The sequence below is a fragment of the Bidens hawaiensis genome, unplaced genomic scaffold (assembly GCF_021521415.1).
Source record: "Bidens hawaiensis isolate Kalapana, Puna unplaced genomic scaffold, B.hawaiensis_p1.1 tig00008762_1, whole genome shotgun sequence".
NCBI lineage: Eukaryota > Viridiplantae > Streptophyta > Magnoliopsida > Asterales > Asteraceae > Bidens > Bidens hawaiensis.
In genome coordinates this window covers 1,146,545-1,169,591 of record NW_027491632.1, presented here as the reverse complement: position 1 = coordinate 1,169,591, position 23,047 = coordinate 1,146,545, and the positions used below count along the sequence as shown (strand labels likewise).

Below are 23,047 nucleotides of genomic sequence, written 5' to 3'. Positions count from 1 at the left end.
GAAGGTTTGTTAGGACTAGAGTACAGTGCCCACCTGGCGTATGTTGTTAAAGCTACGGTCGAGAATAAGGAAGAGAAATATGTTCACGTAGTGTGTGACTGTCCAGAAGTGTTCCCAAAGGATCTTCCAGGGTTACCACAGGAACGAGAGGTAGAATTTCAGATAGAATTGAACCAAGAGCACAACCCGTCGCGAAAGCACCTTACTGCCTAACGCCGTCCAAGATGAAAGAGCTAATGACCCAATTTTTCAAGAACTTCTCGATAAAGGTTTTATCATACCAAGTATTTCCCTACGGGGTGTACCGGTGATGTGCGTGAAGCGGAAAGACGGAAGTATGAGAATGTGTATAGCTTATCGCGTGTTGAACAAGCTTACGGTGATGAATAGATATATGTTGCCACGGATTGATGATTTGTTCCATCTATTGCGATGTGCTAGTTGGTTCTCGCAAATAGACCACAGAGCAGGCTATCATCAGTTGAAAGTAAATGAGGCAGACATCCCGAAGACAACGTTTCAGACACGATATGGTCACAAAGAGTTTCTCGTGATATCATTTGGATTGAAGAATTCTCCAGCAAAATATATGGTTACCATGAATAGGGTATGTCATCTGATATTGGACAAATCTGACATTGCTTTTGTTGATGATAATCTTGAAATATTTAAGGAATAAGTCCGACCATGCTGAACACTTGAGAGAATTGTTGGAGACTTTGAAGAAAGAGTAACTGTATGCTAGGTTTTCAAGGTGTTCCATTTATACAGGTCATAAGAGTTTGTATATCTCTTCAAGTAGAAAGAACCAAATGAGGCAAAGATGATGGTTAAGGCTGATAAAGGATTATTATTGTGAAATCAAATATTAACCTGGTGAGACTAATGCGGTCGTTGACGCACTAAGTCGTAAAGGTGACGAGGTTATCACGACAATTAAGTTTTAAAATTAGTTAGCACTTAGGATTTCATGAGCGATATTTACGAGGCTTGGTAGAAGTTACAAAGGATGAGAGCAAGATGAAAAAGAAATGAATTTTTAGGTTACACCGACATTTGGAAGATAATACTTATGATGTGAAAATCAAATTTGGTCGCCTGAGGATTCCTCGTCATGGAGATCTTCGAGGCCAAATCCAAGATGAAGCTAATAAGTCTAGATACTCAGTTTACATTGAGGCTTCAAAAGGAAAGATGTCGGTTACAATGAAGGCACATACTGATGAAAGTGAAACCCTTAAGTAGAAGTCGAGTAAAAAGGAGTCTATGGTATTTGACACATTGAGAGGACAAGCTACTTTGCCCACGTGGATAAGAACAACCACAAGAGTTACAAATGTGGAGCTGACAATCACATCGCAAGAGGATGCCAGAAACCAAGGACGTAAGACATGCAAGAAAGGCGTAGAGATGGTTTAGACTTATGTTTATTTGAATTGAGTCTTAACACGAGTGATTAGCGTTGTCACAACGTGATCGTAAGAGGGAAGGCCTTTAGAACAGAAATGATACAATGGTATTATAAATGTCCATATGAAGGTCAAGACACGCCCGAAAAGGAGGTCGGTTAGATAATTAGTTATGATATATCATGCAGCCTTATATGCAGCAGCAGACAACAATGGATTCATATGACAATGTGAGACTTGATTAGTAAAGAAAAGGAAGATGTATCATCATGAACTTCATGATCAATCTACCTTAGACAGCTATAACTCATGAACCCTACGTGTTGATGCAGAGCTGAGAATGAAAGAAGGTTTAAATGGTGATTTAAGTAGTTATCCGACAAGTTATACAATGGATGTGCTCAATAATTGCAAGCAGTTCTATCTTAAGGAATAGACAAAGGGATTTCAAGAAGTAATCCTTAAGGAGAAATTGGAAAGGTTTTCTTTTTGGATTAAATATGTTTTTAACGTATTGCAAATCAGTATATTTGCTAAAAGTTGTAATTAGACATAAGGGTCATTCAATGCTAAGTGTTGTGACGGTAAGTGCAATATTTTTGTTTGAAAAATAAGAAAGAAAAGCATGCTTAAGGAAATGATGGGGACTTTCTAAGTCTAGATAAGGAAGCGTATCATCGAAGAGTTAATGAAAAAGCAACCGTGGACGGCTAAAACTAATGAACATCACTCGATGATTGTAAAAAACAAGGATAAAGCTGTAAGCTAGGAAGCTAAGATGATTCAACAAAGGATGTGAATACAAGAATTATTCCATTTACAAGGACTAAGTAGGTTTCGAGGACGAAACCACTTATAAGGTGGGTAGACTTGTAACATCCCAAGTTTCGTCGGTATTTAAACGATTTGGTTTTAATTAAATTATAGAGGATAAATGTAATTATCTGATGTTTGAGGGGTATAAGTGTCATTACATAAAAATTTAAACATGAAACCATACCCCTATCTTATAAAGGTAGTCACCATTTCATTATAACCATCTTAGCCTCCAACCTCATTCAAACCCAAATTCCCATTTTTGAGAGGACAACCCAAAAAGATCTGACGTTTCCCAGATATCTAACCGTCGGATCGATCTCAAATTTTAACTTAATGTTCAAGGCATATAAATGTAGATTCTCACCAATCAGATCTTCGATCAGTGGTCGGGAAGTCCGGTTTTTATCAGCAAAACTGAAACAACTAAAAATGAAGATTTCTGGCAACTGTTTTGGTTTTATGGCAACTGTAGCAGCGGTTTCCAACGACGGGTTTCCAACGAGAAGGTTCTGTGACCATTTGAATCACTCAATTCTGAGTTCGTTTGATATGGTTTTTGTAATATTTTAGTGATTTCGAACACAAACATCAAAGTTAGTCGTGCACAACTAAGGAAAGGGATTACTGTTAGCTCTGAACGTAACAGGATCCAGTGAGTTTCTAGCCCCTTTTCTCGGTTATTTTTTCCTGGTTTGTGTGCATACTCCTATCCAAGGTATGTAGTGTTAGGTATTAAACATAGTCGGTAAGCAGTAAAAAAACCAACACACACGCACAAACGAAAGCAATAAATAATAAACACGAGATTTTACGTGGTTCGGTCAAGGAGACCTACGTCCATGGGCTGCAACTAGGGTATTTTTACTAAGCACGTACAAAAGATTACAATACATGACTATGTATATATAGATAGCATTTAGGTTTAGTAGAGTAGGGACCAAGAAAACTCCAAATGGGCCATCCTCCATAATTAAAAGGGTCACCCCCTTTGGTCTTCTAATTGTCAACCAACGAACCCGACCCAAAGGCCTGCACTAATGCTAACAATCTCCCACTTCAAGGCCTTGCGATAAAATCTAGCCCGCCATTCAAGTACAAAGCAACCCAGTCATCAGTAATATCAATAATCTTTATTAACAAGTCATCCAAGCTTCCAGTTCCCATAAATAAGCTAAGACTTACCACCTAGCTGCAGCAACCCCCTTCAACAGCAACCACCAGATGGGCCAATTGAAGCTCCGTTGAGCTCCAACTCGTCAGGCAAAACTGACTCGTCCTCTATCTCAACTGATACGCATGATCCACCAGTTCCAGAGATAACCCGAGAATTACTACCACTCTCCTCTTTTAACAAGAGTTCCCTAGGAGTGATTTTATCAATCGGAATAACGGTCTTCAAAACCCAATGTTGTTTTGTAATTGTTCCCAGAACACAACCCGCGCTCCCATTGTCACCAAACCCCTGACTTATTTTAGACCTCCGACCCCGCTCAACTTTAATCACCTTGGCACCAGGCTCTACTCTTGAAAATTGAACCATATATTGCCCCTTAGACTCAGCGAACCCGAATTTGTTTTGAGAGACGGTCATACTTCCCTCATTAGGTACTTCCACCATGTACAATGAACCACACTTGCTCCACGAGAAATAACCCGACTACCTTTAGTTACCTTCCATTTACCTCCACCAAACTTTACTTCCATGCCTAGTTCATCAGTTGACTAACATAGAAAAGCTTTCTCTTCAACGATGGAATAACCCTAACATTCTTCAAGTTCCAAACGGTTTCCAATGGAGTTACCAAATTAACATCCTTCGTGCCCGTAACCTTAAGAACACCACCATTAGCAATACGTACCTTCCCAAAGTTACCAACCTTCATATTCACCATCGTCTCCCCGTTGTGCGTAGCGTGAAACGAAGATCCGGAATCCATGACCCAAGAGTCCACCATGCTATCAGCATTACAAAATAATGCATCGTCATCATTGACGCCTTCATTAACTTGTTCAGCAGTGTTCACCTTAGCAGCCTTTCCTTGTAATCTGTTTGGACAATCACTCTTAATATGTCCAACTTCATTACACCTCCAGCACTTCACATTCTTTAGTGTTCTAGACGAACTTCTCCCACGACTCCCACTGCTCCTTTTATTTTCTCTTCCCCTGCCAGCATAAAACATATAAGAAGATGACCACCACTCGTGCTTTCCCGACGAACGTCTTCACCAATACAATGTCTCGGACCCCCTCAAATGTCAAACCATCGGCCCCCATGGAACTAGTAATGGCCGTTACAGTTCCAGACCAACTCTCAGGAAAAGAAGATAACAATATCACAGCTGAGTCTCATTATCCAACTTCATACCCACATAAGCTAACATTGACATGATCGAGTTGAAATCATTAATGTGACCCGTGACTGAACTTCCCTCATGCATCCTTGTCATAAACAATTCCCTCATCAAGAACACCTTATTGGATGCAGACAGTTTCTCATACATATCTGATAGAGCCGTCATCATACCACGAGTCGTGGTTTCTTTCATAATATTAAAAACGCTCATCGTCAAAGCCAATGTAATTTTACCTCTAGCCTTCTTGTCCTTTGAGTTCCAAATTGCTTCTTTGGATTTATCCATTTTATCCGGCTTTTCCTCCAATATCATATCCAAATCATGTTCCCCAAGTAACGACTCTATTTGCATTTTCCACCATGCAAAATCAGTCCCATTAAACTTGTCAATTCGAACCTTCCCGTCTTCATACATCGTAAATGAGAAAACAAAGAAAACCAATAAATAAAACTCTAACCCAAAACTTGAAACCTTTCTTGCAACCCGAAATTCCTATCAACAAATACCCTACCAACACAATCAAAGCAAACCCAAATAACAATACCTAAAAAATAACCGAATACTTAAATCACACAAACTGAAAAAAAAACCCTAACAAACAGAACTTTAATCAAACTACAAGAACTAACACACTTGTCTCTTGTCTCTTCTAATGTTAGCTGAAAAAAGGTTATTGTTGCCCACGATTCACAGTGGTGAACAAGCGTCCATATTTGAACAGATGAAATCACCTTCACGACGACGACGTAATTCCGTGACAGATTCGATTGACGTCTCCAAGGGTTTGCAAAAAACCCTAAACACTTGAAAACAGATTCGATTGACGCTCTTGTCTTCGTGCAACCGTGTATGTAAGGAACCTTCAGCTCTGATGCCACTTGTTAGGTATTAAGCAGAGTTAGTACGCAGCGGAAATATGTTGGTGCATGTTTTGTAACAGATGATCTTTCGTGTTTTGTTAGAATTGAGAGCAACGGTCAAAGGGGAGACTGTTGGTGCATTTTGTGACCGTCGCTATGCAATTCTGACCAGCGGAACGCCACAGGCGAAGTTAGCACAACTTCGCCTTAGGCGAAGTTAGAACAACTTCGCCTTAGGCGAAGTTAGCACAACTTCGCCTACTGAAGCCCAGGCCCGAGAATGTTTGGCCTATATATTGTTGTGTCATGTTTAGTTTTAGATTAATCAAGAAATCAGTGTGTGTTTGAGCAGCTTGTTTATTCAGAGAGAGTAAGAGACTAGGAGAGTCGTGTGAGACGACCCGAGGTAGAGCTCACCTCGGGTCAGTCGTGTTTCTGTTTTGTTACGGTTTGTAACGTGATTATTTTATATATGAATCTGCAGATTTGTTTATTCCGTTCTTGTATTTGTTTGTGTATTTGATCGTGTACGTGTTTGTGTTATTCGTCTGTACACCATAAACGAGTCTAGGAGGATTCCGCACTCCTAGACCTCGTACGGATCTCGTAACGATCGCCGACGTCCCCGGGGGGACCTACAAGTGGTATGAGAGCCTTAGGCTCTTATGCTATGGTTCGAGATCTGCGTTTTGGTGTTTCTGGCACGTTTCTGTGCGTTTCTGGCCGAACAGTTCTTCAGGCGAAGTTATTGTTCATCAGGCGAAGTTGCCGTCACTGTTCGTAGGGTTTCAGCGAAGATATAAGGTCCGGCGAAGTTATGAACAGGCGAAGTTGACTTTAGGCGAAGTTGACTTCTCGGCGAAGTTATAGCCAGGCAAAGTTATAGCCCGGCGAAGTTATAGCCCAGCGAAGTTATAGCCAGGCGATGTTAACTTTCGGCGAAGTTAACGAGATTAAAAAAAAAAAAAAAGTGTTTTGGAATTTTCCGTCTGTATGGCCAGGTGTACACGATTATTGTGAGACCGAAGATGTTGTTCCGTCAACGAGTGATCTTGTTATCTTTTGGTTTTACGTGTGAACAAATACGTGTCAACTCTGATTTGGAGTTGAGGTTGTGAATGGGTTATTGTTTGAAACTGGATAGTGACACATATTCGGGTATTTGTGGGAAAGGAAATTGTTGTTGTTCGTGGTGACCAACCGAAGAAAGTCAAATTGAACTGAAGGTTTTTCGTCATTACTGGATTGCGGTCAGAGCATATTATTTATGTTATCTTCAAGGCGTTCGAGAATTGGATCCTGAAACGTGATGCTTATTTATTAGAGTGAAGATTCTGGAACAAGTTGGATTTAACCGGGAATTAAAGTGTTTATGTTCCTGATCGTTATCCCTGGTGATTGAAGATGCTTCAGATTTTTTAATGGTCGTGTGTTAGATTCTGTCAGGGTGGTTTTGTGATGAAATTGATCACTTGATGTTGAGTAGTTGAAGATTAAAACCTTATCATATGCCGACGAGTTGGTGAAGTTGTGGAGGAAGCCCAACTTCACGTGTTGGTGAAGTCAGATGGACTCACGTGATTGGTTGAGATGATCTATTGGCACGGGGATGCATGCATTACAAAGACCTCAATCGTTATAGTCGGAGAAGCTTACACTGAAGGGGAGATCTGATATGGAAGACGCTGGGTGATTGGTAGATTTGTGAAGCTACAGGACAGTTTCAGACACGGCTGGTTGACTGCAAACAGAAGATCATCAGTTAAGAGGGAGTCTGTCGGTGCATGTTTTGTAACAGATGATCTTTCGTGTTTTGTTAGAATTGAGAGCAACGGTCAAAGGGGAGACTGTTGGTGCATTTTGTGACCGTCGCTATGCAATTCTGACCAGCGGAACGCCACAGGCGAAGTTAGCACAACTTCGCCTTAGGCGAAGTTAGAACAACTTCGCCAACGGCGAAGTTGTAACAACTTCTGCCTTAGGCGAAGTTATCACAACTTCGCCTTAGGCGAAGTTAGCACAACTTCGCCTTAGGCGAAGTTAGCACAACTTCGCCTACTGAAGCCCAGGCCCGAGAATGTTTGGCCTATATATTGTTGTGTCATGTTTAGTTTTAGATTAATCAAGAAATCAGTGTGTGTTTGAGCAGCTTGTTTATTCAGAGAGAGTAAGAGACTAGGAGAGTCGTGTGAGACGACCCGAGGTAGAGCTCACCTCGGGTCAGTCGTGTTTCTGTTTTGTTACGGTTTGTAACGTGATTATTTTATATATGAATCTGCAGATTTGTTTATTCCGTTCTTGTATTTGTTTGTGTATTTGATCGTGTACGTGTTTGTGTTATTCGTCTGTACACCATAAACGAGTCTAGGAGGATTCCGCACTCCTAGACCTCGTGCGGATCTCGTAACGATCGCCGACGTCCCCGGGGGGACCTACAAAATACCAATATACACGCACAAACGAAAGCAATAAATAATAGGAGTTTTTTTTCCCAAAAGAGTGTTGTGGGAAAAACTATTTTATAGAATGGTGTTCCTACAAAAATATTTACCAATTTAGTGTTTTTAGATTTCTCTCTCATAATGTCATTGGATAGCCTATAAAAACAAACTATTTGAATATTTTTAAAAGTAAGATTTTATTTTAAATTAAATAATTATGTTCTTATTTTTTCTTCTATTAAATAAACATATTTTTAATATAATAATAACATAATATATATATATATATAATAACAAATGCAACACATAAATATTTTTTTGATCTTTTTAAAATAAAAAATGAACAAATATTATCCTTATATAAATTCTTGTATTTATTAATTTTATATTACGTGTACATTTTTTTGTAAATTAGATATAATTATTGTAAATAAAAAATTAAAGACACATCTTGACGAGTCACGAGCTAGCTTAAGCTTTCAACAAGTCGAGTTTGAACTTGACTTTTCAACATGTTAAATAAACGAGTCAAGTTAAGTCGGTTCGTTTTTAAGCTTGAGCCTGAGCCCTTGTTCAGCTCGTGAAAAATTCTTATCCGATCAAGTTTGCCATTGGCAAATTTATTTTTCTTTATCCATTGAATTCAAATATGGTGATTCAAACAACAATTTCATGTATAGCATCATCAAGCTAAAACTTATATATTTTCATTGTCTAAAAATGTTATACCTTTTTATCTTATTATATAAAGTAATGCACTTATGTATATAAGAAAAGGGTTTGCTAAAAAGTGAAATTATCACAAAGTACAACTTAATATTTACTATAATCAATATGAAGATTATATAAAAAGTGAAATTATAAAAAAAAAAAAAAAGTTACCATGTGATATGAAGGAAAAAAGAAACAAACATATGTATTATTTTTTTACAAACCATTTCAATACTAATAATGATATGACGAAAATTCTTCCAAATTACGAGACTTGCATATTAAAAAGAAGAAGAAAAGAAAAAAAACATATTTTAATAATACAGCGACAAAACTCTTTCAATATTGTGAGACATGCAAATTAAAAAAAGAAATTGTTTTCTTTTAAATTAAAAAAAATTGCAGGTGTATTTAATAAAAAAAAATTGATTACAAAATATTAAAACTAGTTTTTTTAATTAAAGTTAGAGGTTATCCAATTATATCAAGAGTGAGAAAAGCTAAAAACACTAAATTTGTAAATACTTTTTGTAACATCTTATTTTCGGTTATTATAATAAAAATAAATTTCGTTATTTCATAGTGGGTCGTTATCGGTTTAGATAAATAGAATACGAGTTGGGCCAGTGCTGGGTAAATGAATATGGGTTATGGACTTGGGTTAGGAAAGAAAGAAGGAAAGACCATGGGCTTAAGCCCATGATCCATAAATATATAAACCCTTAATATCCATTTAATCCTCATTCACACATATTCCATACACCACCCAAAACACACACTTAAGATTTCTCTCTAGTTCTTCCTTATCTCTAACCGAAATCAAGAAGGAAACCGAGCACCGATCCGAGGTAATGATAGTTTAATATTGTATGAGCTTAACCCGTTAGATAAAGTTGCGAAACAACGAGCCGGCACCGTTAAACCGTTTAAATCACAAGATCCGGGTGGAATCGGGTATAAACCGAACCTATGATGAGCTTAGGGATCACCCTAGCTCAGATCTGGATCGAACGGGGCGAAAAACGGTGAAAAAACGAGCTAAAAATCGTTTTTCCGGTGAGTTCGCGTTTTTCCGGCGGCTTTCCGGCAATGACGGCGCTGGAAAGGCGGCGCCGGAAAAGTAATACGAGGTTAGGGAATGTCAGGGAATGTTCTGACATTCCCTGACCTAACCCTAGTTCGCTAACGGGAATTTAGCGAATTAAGGGTGATTCGTTAAGTAGATTCGCTGAGGAAAGATAACGAACTAGCCTTAGTTCGTGTCCTGATTCGTTAAGGAGAAGATAACGAATTAACCCACCCCCCCCCCCCATTTCGTTATAGCCATTCGTTAAAAGAGATAACGAATTAGAAGGTCCAATTCGTTACTTGAACTGATTCGCTATGTGGACTGGTTCGTACAAGGACGAATTCGTCAGAGGTCCAGTTCGTTAGAGGGTTCACTTCGTTACAAATGACCAGTTCGCTAAGATAAGTCAATTCGTTAAAGACTGAATAACGAACTAGAAAGTTTAATAAAATGACAGAACAGTCCCTGGACTTAGAAAAGAATGATTTAATTACAAATAAGCCCTTGAACTTTTAAGTAACATATTATTCAATGATTCAAAATGCTAATGGAAAATGTGTTAAGACAGTTAATGGAAATAAAATTTTTCCAACCTGACCTGGCAGCTCGACCCCAGCCAGGGGCTCTGCCCCTTGGACCCTGCTAGGGGCTGCCGCCCCTAGACCCCGCTGCCAGGGGCGCTGCCCCCGGACCCCCGTTCGTTGTGGGTTATATAAAGATAGAAATACAACATGAGTAGTAGTAGTTAATTGATACATGTAAATATTATACAGTTAGCCGTGCACAGCTCAAGAAGGGAATAACGATTAACGGAGAGCGTAACAGGATTCAGGTGAGTTTCTAGCCCCATTTATGTGTTATGTTTTCGGGGCTGTGTGCATACTCAATATGTTTGTTAATACGCTTATCCTAAGAGATAAGTGTATGCCTTATGTGAATAATGTGAGTGTATGAATGATTGCTTGATGGTACGTGAACGATCTTCGGATATTGCACGTACTGTCAGGTTGTAACGCTATGTATAAGGTAAGTATGATACGTATGCTTATGTGTACGAACGTGATAAAGTTAATAAAAGAAGGAAAGGATGGTTGTATGGTTGTATGGTTACGAAAAGGGTACCGAGCCATAATAATACTCGAGGTATGATGTATAGTTGTATGGTAACGAAGAGAGAATCGAACCCTACTAATATTCGAGAACTAGGGAACCGAACCCTACTAATATTCGAGAAAGGAGGGTACCGAGCCCTAATAATACTCGAGGAAGGAGGGTACCGAGCCCTAATAATACTCGAGGAATGTAGGGCGTATTGCTCTTTATAACATAAAATATGAAAGCAAGTTAGTACAAAAGAAAGTATGAAAGTATGATTGAAAGGATATAAGTTTATGTGTATTGTATAATGTATGATTAACTAGAACTCACTCAGCGTAGCTGCCTTTTAGTATGCACGCAGGTGAGTAGGATGAGGCAGCTCGCTTGAGGAGACACGTGGCACTGAATAAGAGGCTGGCATCGGAAGACTCAAGACGTTTAAGTTTAATGTTTTGTTTATTTTGAAAGACAAGATGTTGCTTTAAGACAAGATGTGTTTTGCTATGAAATGTTCTACGAAAAATTTTATATTCCGCGAATGTTTTAATTAACTCTGATATTTAGAACTGTGTTTATGAGTAAATCCAACACGAAAGTAGGGCTACCGGGAACGGGGCCTTACACTTTTAAATGAACACCATTCTAATAGACGTGAGATTTTATGTGGTTCAGTCAATGCGACCTACGTCCACGGGCTGCAACTAGGGTATTTTTATTAAGCGCGGTACAAAAGATTACAATACATGACTAGTTATATATAGATAACAGTTAGGTTTAATATAATATGGACCAAGAAAATTCCAAATGTGTCATCCTCCATAATTAAACGTGTTGGCCCGTTTTGTCTTCTAATTGTCAACCAACGAACCCAACCCAAAGGCCTTCACTAATCCTAACATGTAGGGTGAAATTTTTATAACGCAGAGACAATTATGTATGTGTTAGTATGCTAAAACAAGAAAGTATGTAAGTGTGAAAGAATGTATGTATGAAAGTATGAAGCCTAATGTATGAATGTACGTATGTATGTATAAAGTATAAGCAAGTTAAGTAACTAATATGTGTCTTCAGATACGTATATATGTATGAATGTAATGTATATTGCCTGATTAACTAGAACTCACTCAGCGTAGCTGATTTTTAGTATGCACACAGGCAAATAGGTTAATGCAGCTGGCTGAGGGAGACATCGCATAAACAGAAGAGGCTGGCATTTGAAGAAGAATCATCATGATGTTTTAATACGATGTTTTATATTATGTTTAAAGACATTATTTGAATATTTTGTATTGAACGGTTACACTTTTATATTCCGAGAAAAGTTTTAATTCACTCTGATATTTAGAACTGTGTTGACGAGTAAATACAACGTTCAAGTAGGGCATAGGGATTGGGGCCTTACAAGTGGAGACCGAGCTAATCATTGTTAGATTAGCTCGATCTCCCCTATTAATTACATTTTTAAGTGGGTCATCTATTTTACTAATCTTTTTTTGCATTAATAAGGATATGTTGATTATTTTCTTCAATAAAAAGAAAAGTTTACATTCATCCAGAACCATTTGTGTTGAGTAAAAAGAGGAAGCATATGTGTAATTTAGAAAGGTACGGAACATAGATAAAATAAAATCTAACCATAAGAAACATATGTGTAGTTAAATTTGATAAAATAATGACTTATGGACCGATAATAATTCACTCAACGATTTAATCCATGACACTCTCAAGTTTTACTTTTGGGTCACGGGGCATTCCTACTTTAAGGCGAAGTAACTTTGTGTATCTCTAGTTATGTCCAAGTCAAAATGCATGTAGTTTAACGGTATCTCGATCTTCACGAGCAACCTGGTGGCGTATAAAGTTACTTTTTCGTACGAGTAGCTTTACCTTGACATCAAGAATGAAAGTTTAGATTGTCGTTGATCAAATTGGTGATATGAATTATTATCGGTTAATAAAAGATGGTTTTAACTATTAAAATTTTAGATAAGAATTCAAATTATACTTTATTATTTTTTAGCATGCATTCCCAACACACAAGTGATTAATACTTTGACAACTGCTTGGGTAAGGGGCCCAAGTAGATTTGATAAATCCCATGAAAACAAATCTATTGGTAAGGAGTAGGGACCTCGTTAGATTTCCTTTAGTTCTAACGTTACATTTAAGCAACATTCTTAATAAGTCCGACACCAAACGTGCAACCACTTTTTCCTTTACTTTACGTTGTCCAAAAATCAAAACTAACGTCGATCAGGATTTTGGTAGGACCAAGTATATTGGATACTGATCTAGACCGAACATGTTAATCATTTTCGGTACACTTATCAGCCTTAACTTTGTGGTAATTTGGCTTCTGTTGGGTTTAGGTAAAATCTTAAAATCTTTTATGGGTTCTGTAGGAAGCATTTAATTATGTTTGATTACACATATTTATAAGTTAACGATGAAACGTACGACCTATCTTATATCGGCCTAACTTAAGACCAACCCAATTCAGAAAGACCAAGACCGGTTCGTCCTATATCGCCTCAGTCTTCAATTTTACCATAAAAAATTTTCAAGTTTGTGTTCCGGTTTCAACCAATGCACACTAGGGATGTAATTTTTGTCGGGTTGGTGGATTGATATCTACAACCCTAAGCCAACCTATTAACTTATCTGTGTCGTGTCGAACGAACTAAAAATCATGGCTTATGCAATTTGTGTTTTGAGTCAACCTGTTTTATGTTCATTTAGTTGTTTTTTTGTGTATTTCTCTCTCATTCTCAATTAACAAGCTTAGGTTTATATATTTAGCACGAAAATAAAAATAAACGGATGGGAATAATCGTGTTTAGGTTATGTCAATCGCCGCCCCTACATTGCACGGCCCTGATGAAAACCACTCGATCTCGCCTCCAAGAAAAAATTTGCCTATATTAATTTGGTCTATTATACTTGAAAGACTAAAACTATGTTTATATTGTTTGCACGGTTATCAGAAGTATTAACAAAAAGAATTGGTACAACCTCTTTTCTTCCACTACTACAATCTAGCTCGCTTTGTTTGGGCTTGTTTAGGTGATGAGGGTGGAGTCAGGGTTCGGTCATGGTAATCGGGTTTTGGTGACTGATCGGTTTTATGCTTTCTTTTCTGGGTTCTGGTTTGGCCCGTAAGTTGGGGCCCGGTTTTGAGGATGGAGTCTTTCAAACGACGCAGATCAGAGAGCTTCACCGGTTTCAGTAGATAGTCCTCGGCTCCTTCTTCTAAACATCTGGTTTTAACAGAACAAAAAAAGAAACACATATGTCAAGATAATGTAGGTATTTATGTATCAGAGAGTCAATTAAGTCATACACTGCAACAATTTTCAAAAAAGTTAATCTAGTAAAAAAGTATTAAAAATATAATTTCCAGGTTATTCATGCAAGTAAAAGGATGAAATTTGCTTTTACATTTATATTCCTTTATTTTTTTCAAAGTTAATCGATTATCAAAACAATTTATTATTAGTATACTATTACAAAATAAGAAAGAAACAATTGTGAAAATCGGAATTAATCAGTGATTAATCGGTGACTAGTCACTCTAATCAGCGTGTTAGTGACTATTTTTTCACTACTCAGTGATATCGGGGGTGTTTGGGATTCCATATTTTACCTGAGTAGTCGATCTAATAGGCCAAAACCGGCCCTTTCTTAAAACATTTTGTTCTAAAAGGCAATCGGACCTTGGTTTATTATCGGTAAAAACTAATTGATTATAATTATACCGATCAATGCGAGTTAGACTGTTCTCCGATGACATGATCACCACCTGTATCTCTCTCAGAGTTGAAGAATTCTGCAAAATAACTAACCTCCATCTTCAAATCAAACTCAAAACAATTACAAATAATCAAATCAAAATATACAATAAATTCACAAACCTTGATCTTCTTGAGCAATTCAAATCCAGTCATTCCAGGCATGGAGTAATCCGTCATTATCATATTCACCTTCAAATCCTAAAATTCAAAACAATCAAACTCAAATTCCCCGAAATTCCAATTTCAATCAAACAAATTAATTAGGTTTACATTGAAACAATCGGAGGAGGTGTTCTCGTCATCTAAACCTAGAATTTGCAAAGCTCTGCTTCCACTGTCCACAACGGTGACTGCAAATTGAAGTAAAATGATAAACCAATCATCTAATTAAGTGAAATAGAAGGTTTGAAAGAGTACCTTTGAAAGAGGAGATCTGAATGAGTTTCCGGTCGACGGTGTTGTCATCAACGGAGAGGACATGCAGCTCCGGTGCCGACTCCATTTGATATGATATGATATGATATGAGAGTAAAAGTAAGAATGAGAGTGGCGGGGATAGACAGAAATGGAAAATGAGAGTGGGGGCAAAATCTACTTTAAAGAAACAGAAAGAAAGATTGATTAAAATCATATAGAGAGAGATCTTGGCAAATCTATATTTCATGATCCCACTTGTCTCCTTTTCAACCTATTTCTCTTTCTTTTTTGTTTTTATTTTTCTGTATTTATTATATACTTTTTCAGATTCTATGAATGCTTGTTAATTAATAACTAGCTACTTGCCTGCATGATGCAGTGGTGTACATACAAATGTAACCGGTTTTAGTATGTTTGTAACCTCACAACAGTACGTGCGTAACTGACGGTGGTATGCATTTAACGTGGCATTGGGCGTGTAACCGGTGCCAGTAAGTGCGCCGCATAATGCCTATACACGAGCAAACCGGTATGTATATACAATGTCATCCACGTAACTGATGCTTGAACGCGCATAACAGGTAGCGAAAAGCAAGAAGCAAAAATGAAACGTACAATAATTTCAAATAAACTACTTTTAACCCAATCTTTTTTGACGGACCTGTTCCGACCCGAAAATGTTTTAACTCGAATCCCGTTTTGACATGACTCTTTCGATCTAAACCCATCCTGACATGAACTAAATTAACCCTTTTTGTATTAACCCGTTCCAACATCATTAGTCGAACATGCCTGACCCGTTACCGGTAATAACTTGTAATCATGTAACATGTTAGTTTTTTAAAAAGTAATAAACTATAGCAATGCCATACTCAAATTAAAGATAATAAAATGCTCGTTTTTATGGTGTATTTTTTAGAAAAAATATTAACGTGTGAAAAAGTTACGGCCGTTAAAATGTCGTGGGGTAGTTGGTTAATAATTATGGGGGAAATATGTAACTATTTGATATATTAACAATACTTGATTGAAGTTGAAGGACAATTATTGTATATTATTTTTGGATAAGCAAAGACTATTTTACCCCTACATTTTTAAAATTTTATGCATTTTCAGTTGTACGATATGCAACAAGAAATGTACCTCTTAAAATTTAAGAAGTCCCTCACTCCTATATTATATATAGTATAGATATAGATATAGATATAGATATATAATAATAAAAAACTATTCTACATCAAATCAATATTATATAAGACCATCTTCATCGCCATCGTCATCGTCAGTTGTTAGTTATCGCTAGTTGTTAACAGCCGTCACTCCCTCTCTTTTTAAGCGTTAGACAGCTGATTCGATGGAATCCTTCCATGTCGATTGAAGATGGTTTGAATTTATTGAGGTTTTTTTATAAACACTTGTATATGTTATTTTAAATGAGATATATGATAAGGTTATGTGAATGCTTGATACTTAAAGAGTCGTGCTTTCTAAATTCCGGTACATGTAGCCAACAATACTTGCAAGTTATAAATACATGACGCAATTATCATGATCTTTATTTGAATTGGTTTTGTATCGAACACTCAAGATCATGTGATACGTATGAGGTCAAATAGAAAAACAAATATGTGTAAAATTATATGCAAACACGTAATTATGCATGGTGTTAATGTGATTTTAGTTTTAGTTTAGTTTTATTCATCTAATATTTTTTATATAAACTTATAATCCTCCATGATATTTGTTCCTCATAATTAATCATTTATTGGTCGTTTTATTTAACTCTATTTTTATTTATTTTCTCTCTCTCTCTCTCTCAAATATGTGGCTATAACTTGTTTGATTATAAAGTTGCCATAAACTACGATAATTAATTGCAATATGAAGTTCATATCAAAAGAGGAAATGTATACATCGTTAGCTATTTTATGTTTGTTTTTATCATCAAACACACGTCTATACATAATACCTATTTCATGAGGCTCTAACCCGAACCACCCACTTTGATGATGAAGATAAATGCCTGATGCCACTTAGTTAAGATTTTGGCGACGATTACGGCGTTTGATATGAAGTAGTCTAAAAGTTAAATATTCCATATTCTTTAAGATACATATGATTTTTAATAAACTTGATATTTTTTAATGATCTAAAATATGCCCTATACAATTTTAATTATATGTATTGTGATGGGATTTTTGGTATCTACATTAAAACGTGCTCAAATGTATGTGTTCATGGTCAATTAGACATATGTTTAATGATTAATTAAAGAGGTATTGTAGAACTTCTTATAATTCTTGTACCACACTGGTCAAGAGTTGAAAAATAATCTTCAATGAATCCATTAAAGACGAAACTTGTGATCGAAGATCATAAGAGAGATACAATGTTCCTCGAGATTTCAATGATGTCGCACGATGAAACTGTTTCAAAGTGGGTTCAAGCCTTTAGGTAGTTTGGTGTATGAAAATCACAATACTAAAAGTTTTCAAGATGGTAGATCAACATTTTAGTGGGTGAATATCAACTAAAAGGGTCTTGACAATGAGTTAAGATGGTGGGTTGCATAAAGGGGGTGACAGTATATCAACTAAAACGATTTTTAAAATGCTGGTCCAGGTTAAAATGGTATATGCACGTTGAGATAAAGTGTTACTCGAGCATCCACTAAGCTATTGTACACAAAATTACTAGGTATCGTAGCTGATGAGCAGCAATGCATGAGGACGTGTGTGATTTGGTATGCGAATGTAAGATTGTACCTAAACTCAAGATTTAGTGAGTTTAACTTAAGAGAACCCGAGTTTGGATACGTTCGAGCTCTATTTGTAAAGTTTGAGCTCGTCTCATGGGTAGTTTCAAATTGAACTCAGCTCCGGCTCGACTCGTTCATCATTGATTAATTGTTTATTATTTTCCTCACATACACTTATAATTATCCTTTATAATAATTATAATCCATATATGTATGACATAATATAATATTTAAAATTTTGTTACAATTTTGTATGCAGTATAACTATTACATAACTATAACTATAACTATATATATATACACACACACAATAAGAAAACTATATAAAGAATAGGTTATTTTTGACACATGAGACTAATCGAGCTTGATTAGGAAGCTTAAGCTCGATCTCGTTTATGATATGAGGTCAATAGAGGTTCAAGCTTTCTTATTCTCGACTCTATTTATCTTTTAGCGAGTTACTCTCAAGTAATTTACAAGCGGCTCGACTCGTTTAAGATCATACATATATATTCTTTTGGAGTTCTTAATGTTAATTAAAAATGCATGCTTATATTTGTTGTATCAACTGGTCAAGAGTTTGAACGACTCCCTTACACGACTCGCATAGCAAATCCATGGTATTAGTTATTCATGGTGTTAGTAAGTATGATAAAATAGCAGGTATTCATGAGTACATTACACGACTCGCATAGCAAATCCATGACAATATGCATGTCACCGGTGATACTATATGTCATTTAAAATGTTTTTTTTCTTGTTATATTTATGGTAAAATAGTAATGATATTGTTTTACAATTATATGAAAGTAATAATATATAAAATTGTATACGACCATATGTCATTAACCAATACGTTAAATTTGAAGGATGTGTTTTCGGCTTTGTTAAGTTATTTTGTTTATGTATATCATGTTGTATCTCATTTGTTTTGTTAAACATATGTAAAAGACAAATTTTTACCTTTTTTTTCTGTCAGTCTACATTCGTATATCCTCTTTTTAAAAGCTCGCATGCTTCGTTCTCATTGAAAATTTCATCATACGCAACACCACCCTATTGCTACGTTTAATTATCATTATAACGCACAAAATATATCAGCACCTTGTTTTAGTGTTTAAACAAAAAGGTACAACCTCTAAATTTATGAGTAATTATTGTTATCTAAAAGATGCCATTTTCTGCTCCAATTTCAACCTTACCACCATTGATATCTTGACATGTATCACATGTTCCTAGTCATCCTGGCCCAAACTATTGCATCATTTTTATGTCCCAACTACCATCAAGGATCAATAATAGATGCCATGTTATCCATATGTCATGCGAGCCTTAGATTAGATCTATCCACTTTTAAACAATGTTTACGGAAGTAAAAGATTAATTGAAGTTTAAAATGTTTACCACCTTAGATGAAAAAAGAAATGATGAAACTTTTATACATAAACGTTAGATCTATTTTTATTGTATCTCTACCTTACGCTTTATTGTATAACGTTATGTAATAAAATAAAATTTAGCCCGGTGATATCTTAATTTGGTATTTTTAAGAAATTAGAGGATTTAATATTGGAGAAAATAATTTTATTTAGATAAAACTATTTTGATATTATGATGACGTCACATTTTAAAAACCATAATTCGAGTTGGAATCGTAGCAAAAGTCAGCTAAGCATTGGATTCAGAAGGAGGATCAACATAGGCCGGCGTTTGTTTTGGAGTGGTGTAAATGGGTTCCGAATAAGGTAAACATTTTTGTTTGACGAGCTGAGATAGATAGAATTGCTACATCTTTAGCCTTAGAAAGAAGAAATATTCATGTACCAAGAAAAAATTGTGTTTTTTGTGATCATATTGTGGAAACGGCAGAACATTTGTTTTCGGGATGTGTATTTGAAACCGGAATTTGGGCAGCGATAACTTCTTGGTGTGGTATGCCAAACATCTTCGTGTTTTCGGTGCGAGATATTGTAACCATGCATCAATCAATGGGGCTGAAAGGAGTTAAGATGATAGCATTTCAGGGGATCATGTTCATCTCGTTGTGGAATATTTGGAAAGCTAGAAATGATCGCACATTTTCGGATAAAAAGTTGAAGGTTATGGAAGTGGTGGCGGAGATAAAAATTCTGAGCTTTCTTTGGTTTAGATGCTGATATAAAAAATGTTGTGTAGATTGGAATTCGTGGTGTAAATTCGACGTGATGTATTAGTTTTTGCTTTGCCTCGGCTCTTTCTCCTTCTTGGAGCTTGAGTTGTTGGTCGTTTATATATAAAAGTTATCTTTCAAAAAAAACAATATGTTTAAAAATATATATAAAAAAATATTAAAATTTTAAATGAAAGGAAAAAATGACGCTATGATGGTTGATGCATGCACATCATCATATCTCTTGGTGATCCAAAATATTGACAAGTCAACAAAAACATATAAAAAAAATTTTTATTTCGACACAATCATTTACTCTCTCACTATTCAAGAAGTTAACTAGTTTATTTTTATTATTATTTTTTTTAAATAAATTGGATGTGACTCAATGGTAGAGCACTCACTTTACTAGTGAGAGGTAGGGGGTTCAAACCTCACTACCATCAATTTATATGGGAGATATGAAGGATGACCCTGGCTTGTTAGGGTTCGAGTCCTGATCTCACCCGGTTTTACCGGCTCCTCGCTGTCGTGCCGTTTGGCGGGCGTGGGGGTCGGGTTTTATCCGATGAATCCCTCAACAGGTGGACAGCTAGGGGCTTCGTCCGTCCGGACTAGTGGCCGGCTCGGGCTACCTTTAGCCAATGGGGCTGCGTACGGAGTACCCGGCGTTACTTAGTTGGCCGTTCAAAAAAAAAGTTTAATATTTTTATTTTTAAAATATATGTCACTTTCACGTGCTGTATTTATTTATAAAAGTGTGATTCCATATTTAAAGTTGGCAGATAACACAAAATAGAGAATACAAAATATGATTTTGGAATTGCCGGTTAACAAGATTAACTTTGTCGTGGGGATAATATACCAAATAATCACATACATTTACAAATTATAATTATAATAAACAAAAATAATGGTTGAAGAATATTACCTCTAATTAGTTTAATATATTGTCAAGTGGCATCCTATATTTAAAGGTTTAAGTCATAAATATTTAGAGTTAAGTACCATTTTAGTACATGTGTTTTGGTCAACTACGCAACTTTAGTACAAATTCTTTATTTTATGTAAATGGCTACCCCAGTTTCAAAAAACTTGCATTTTTAGTACTTTTTTTCTAACCCCGTTAATTTTTTCCGTTAAGTCAGGAATTATTTGGTAACTTCGTTATTTTCTTTGTTTTTTTCTTTTATTTTAAACGCTTATATCTTGTAAACCTTAAATCCACAATCATAACATCAAAATCCAAATCCTAAATCCCTAAACTCTTTCTCCATATCATCATAGGGTTTGAATTTTTACGAAATTTAAGAATTTAGGATTTGGATTTTGATGTTTTGATAAAGGGGATTTAGGGTTTACAAGATATAAGTGTTTAAAATTAAAGAAAAAAACAAAGAAAATAACGAAGTTACCAAATAATCCCTGACTTAACGGAAAAAATTAACGGGGTTAGAAAAAAAATATTAAAAATGTAAGTATTTTGAAACTGGGGTAGCCATTTGCATAAAATAAAGAATATGTACTAAAGTTGCATAGTTGACCAAACCACAGGTACTAAAATTGCACTTAACTCTAAATATTTATAATTAAATTAAAATAAAGAAATTAAAATCTTTCATATACACAATTAAATGTATTCCTTGATTTTTGAATTCTTTCTTCTATGGAAACAAAATTTCATTATCAATTAATAATTAATGATTTCCTTTAAGTTGCGTGTCACTAATTAAGTAGACAACTAATAATCTAATATACAGTAGCTATTAGTTACTGTAAAATTTGTTTATTTTCATTAGTGATTTCTGTTAACAACAATAATGAAAACTAAATTTCTTTGATCTCCTTCATTCCTTAGCACTAAACACCTTTATTGATAGTGTTTGTACTCACAAACACACCTGAGGAGACTTTCATAGCTCCTCTTCTTCTCTTCAATCAATTTACCTTATATACAACAAGTCTTACATCCAATTACGTATTTTATATTGTGCATCATTATATATTAATATTCTATTCTTCGCACTTTTAAGCATATGTGAATTACATGTATATCAACCAGGTGTCTTCTTGGTAGCTTTAAAGCCACTAAACCGGCCAAACTTACCATCTTGAAATAAAATGTGCCTTTCAATCAGTTTGTTTATGTTTATACAGTGTTTTACATATATTATATACTTGGTAGGGTTGTCACTTTTACCCGAAACCCAACCTGAAAAAAACCGTTACCCGAACCCGAACTAACCCGACTCAAAGAACCCGAACCCGAGAAAAGACTAACCCGAACCCGAACCGAAGTAATTCGGGTTGGTTCTCGGGTTTGATTTATAAGATTTGGGTTAACCCGAAAAACCTGAATAAACTTTTTAGTTTTAACATTAAATATATTTTTATATAATAGGTTAAGTCTTAGCCACTAAAGTCATCAATAACTGGCTCTAATCAGCTATTGTCATTCTAACTATTATGGATCTATTGCTTATTATTAATTTATGTTTTCCGTTTATTACTAATAGCAACCGTAATCGAACAACCAAACACGCCCGATTGAATACGATAATGGTTCGAGTTAGTTTTACTATTCTTTTGAATTGTTTTATCAAGTTAGGTTAGTTTATTATTTGATTATTTGTGTTATAAGCAAAGAAAAATATGATGGTTTAATTTTAGCATTGTAGTTATTAAAAATTTTGCGGTTTTGTGTTTTTTTGATAGGATACCCGAAACCCGATTAACCCAACACGAAAAAACCCGAACCCGAAAAAACCCTGAGAGATTTGGGTTGGGTTTCGGGTCAAGATTTAAAACTTTGAAATCCGAAGAACCCGACCCGAAAAACCCGAAACCCGAAAAAGGAACTCGGTGAACACCCCTAATACTTGGGTTACAAACATCAAATTACACGTGTTTTTCATATAAAATTTATATGTACTTATTGGATGATAACTTTTTTATATCTCCCCTAAAAAATATGCAAGAACCATTTTATTCTTCCATGTAACAACTCGGGTTTTCAAAATTTTATTATATATATATATATATTAATCACCCCACTCGATTCGATGTTCGGGTTATTTATTTAAATTTTATCGCGTTTAGCGAGTAAACTAATTATTATTATATTATTATTTAATATCTTATATAAAATATATATACAACTTTATTGTT

At 35.6% G+C, this 23,047-nt stretch overlaps 1 protein-coding gene across 1 annotated transcript; it reads right to left on the bottom strand.

Annotated features, from left to right (window-relative positions):
- Positions 1-13,568: 13,568 nt before the first annotated feature.
- Positions 13,569-15,073, bottom strand: LOC143529914 (two-component response regulator ARR5-like). The gene is made up of 5 exons (XM_077025598.1): positions 14,973-15,073; positions 14,826-14,905; positions 14,676-14,753; positions 14,520-14,590; positions 13,569-14,021 (listed from the first exon to the last, which is right to left on the bottom strand). Exons 1-5 carry the CDS (start codon positions 15,055-15,057, stop codon positions 13,793-13,795), a joined length of 543 nt encoding a protein of 180 aa, XP_076881713.1. The 5' UTR covers positions 15,058-15,073; the 3' UTR covers positions 13,569-13,792.
- Between the last annotated feature and the right edge of the window lie 7,974 nt (positions 15,074-23,047).

Excerpts from the sequence above, each read along its gene's own strand:
- LOC143529914 (XM_077025598.1), bottom strand. The coding sequence starts at position 15,057 with ATGGAGTCGGCACCGGAGCTGCATGTCCTCTCCGTTGATGACAACACC. Across the intron at positions 14,906-14,972 it reads TCAGATCTCCTCTTTCAAAG|TCACCGTTGTGGACAGTGGA; the intron begins GTACTCTTTCAA and ends TTCAATTTGCAG. Across the intron at positions 14,022-14,519 it reads AGTCTAACTCGCATTGATCG|ATGTTTAGAAGAAGGAGCCG; the intron begins GTATAATTATAA and ends TGTTAAAACCAG.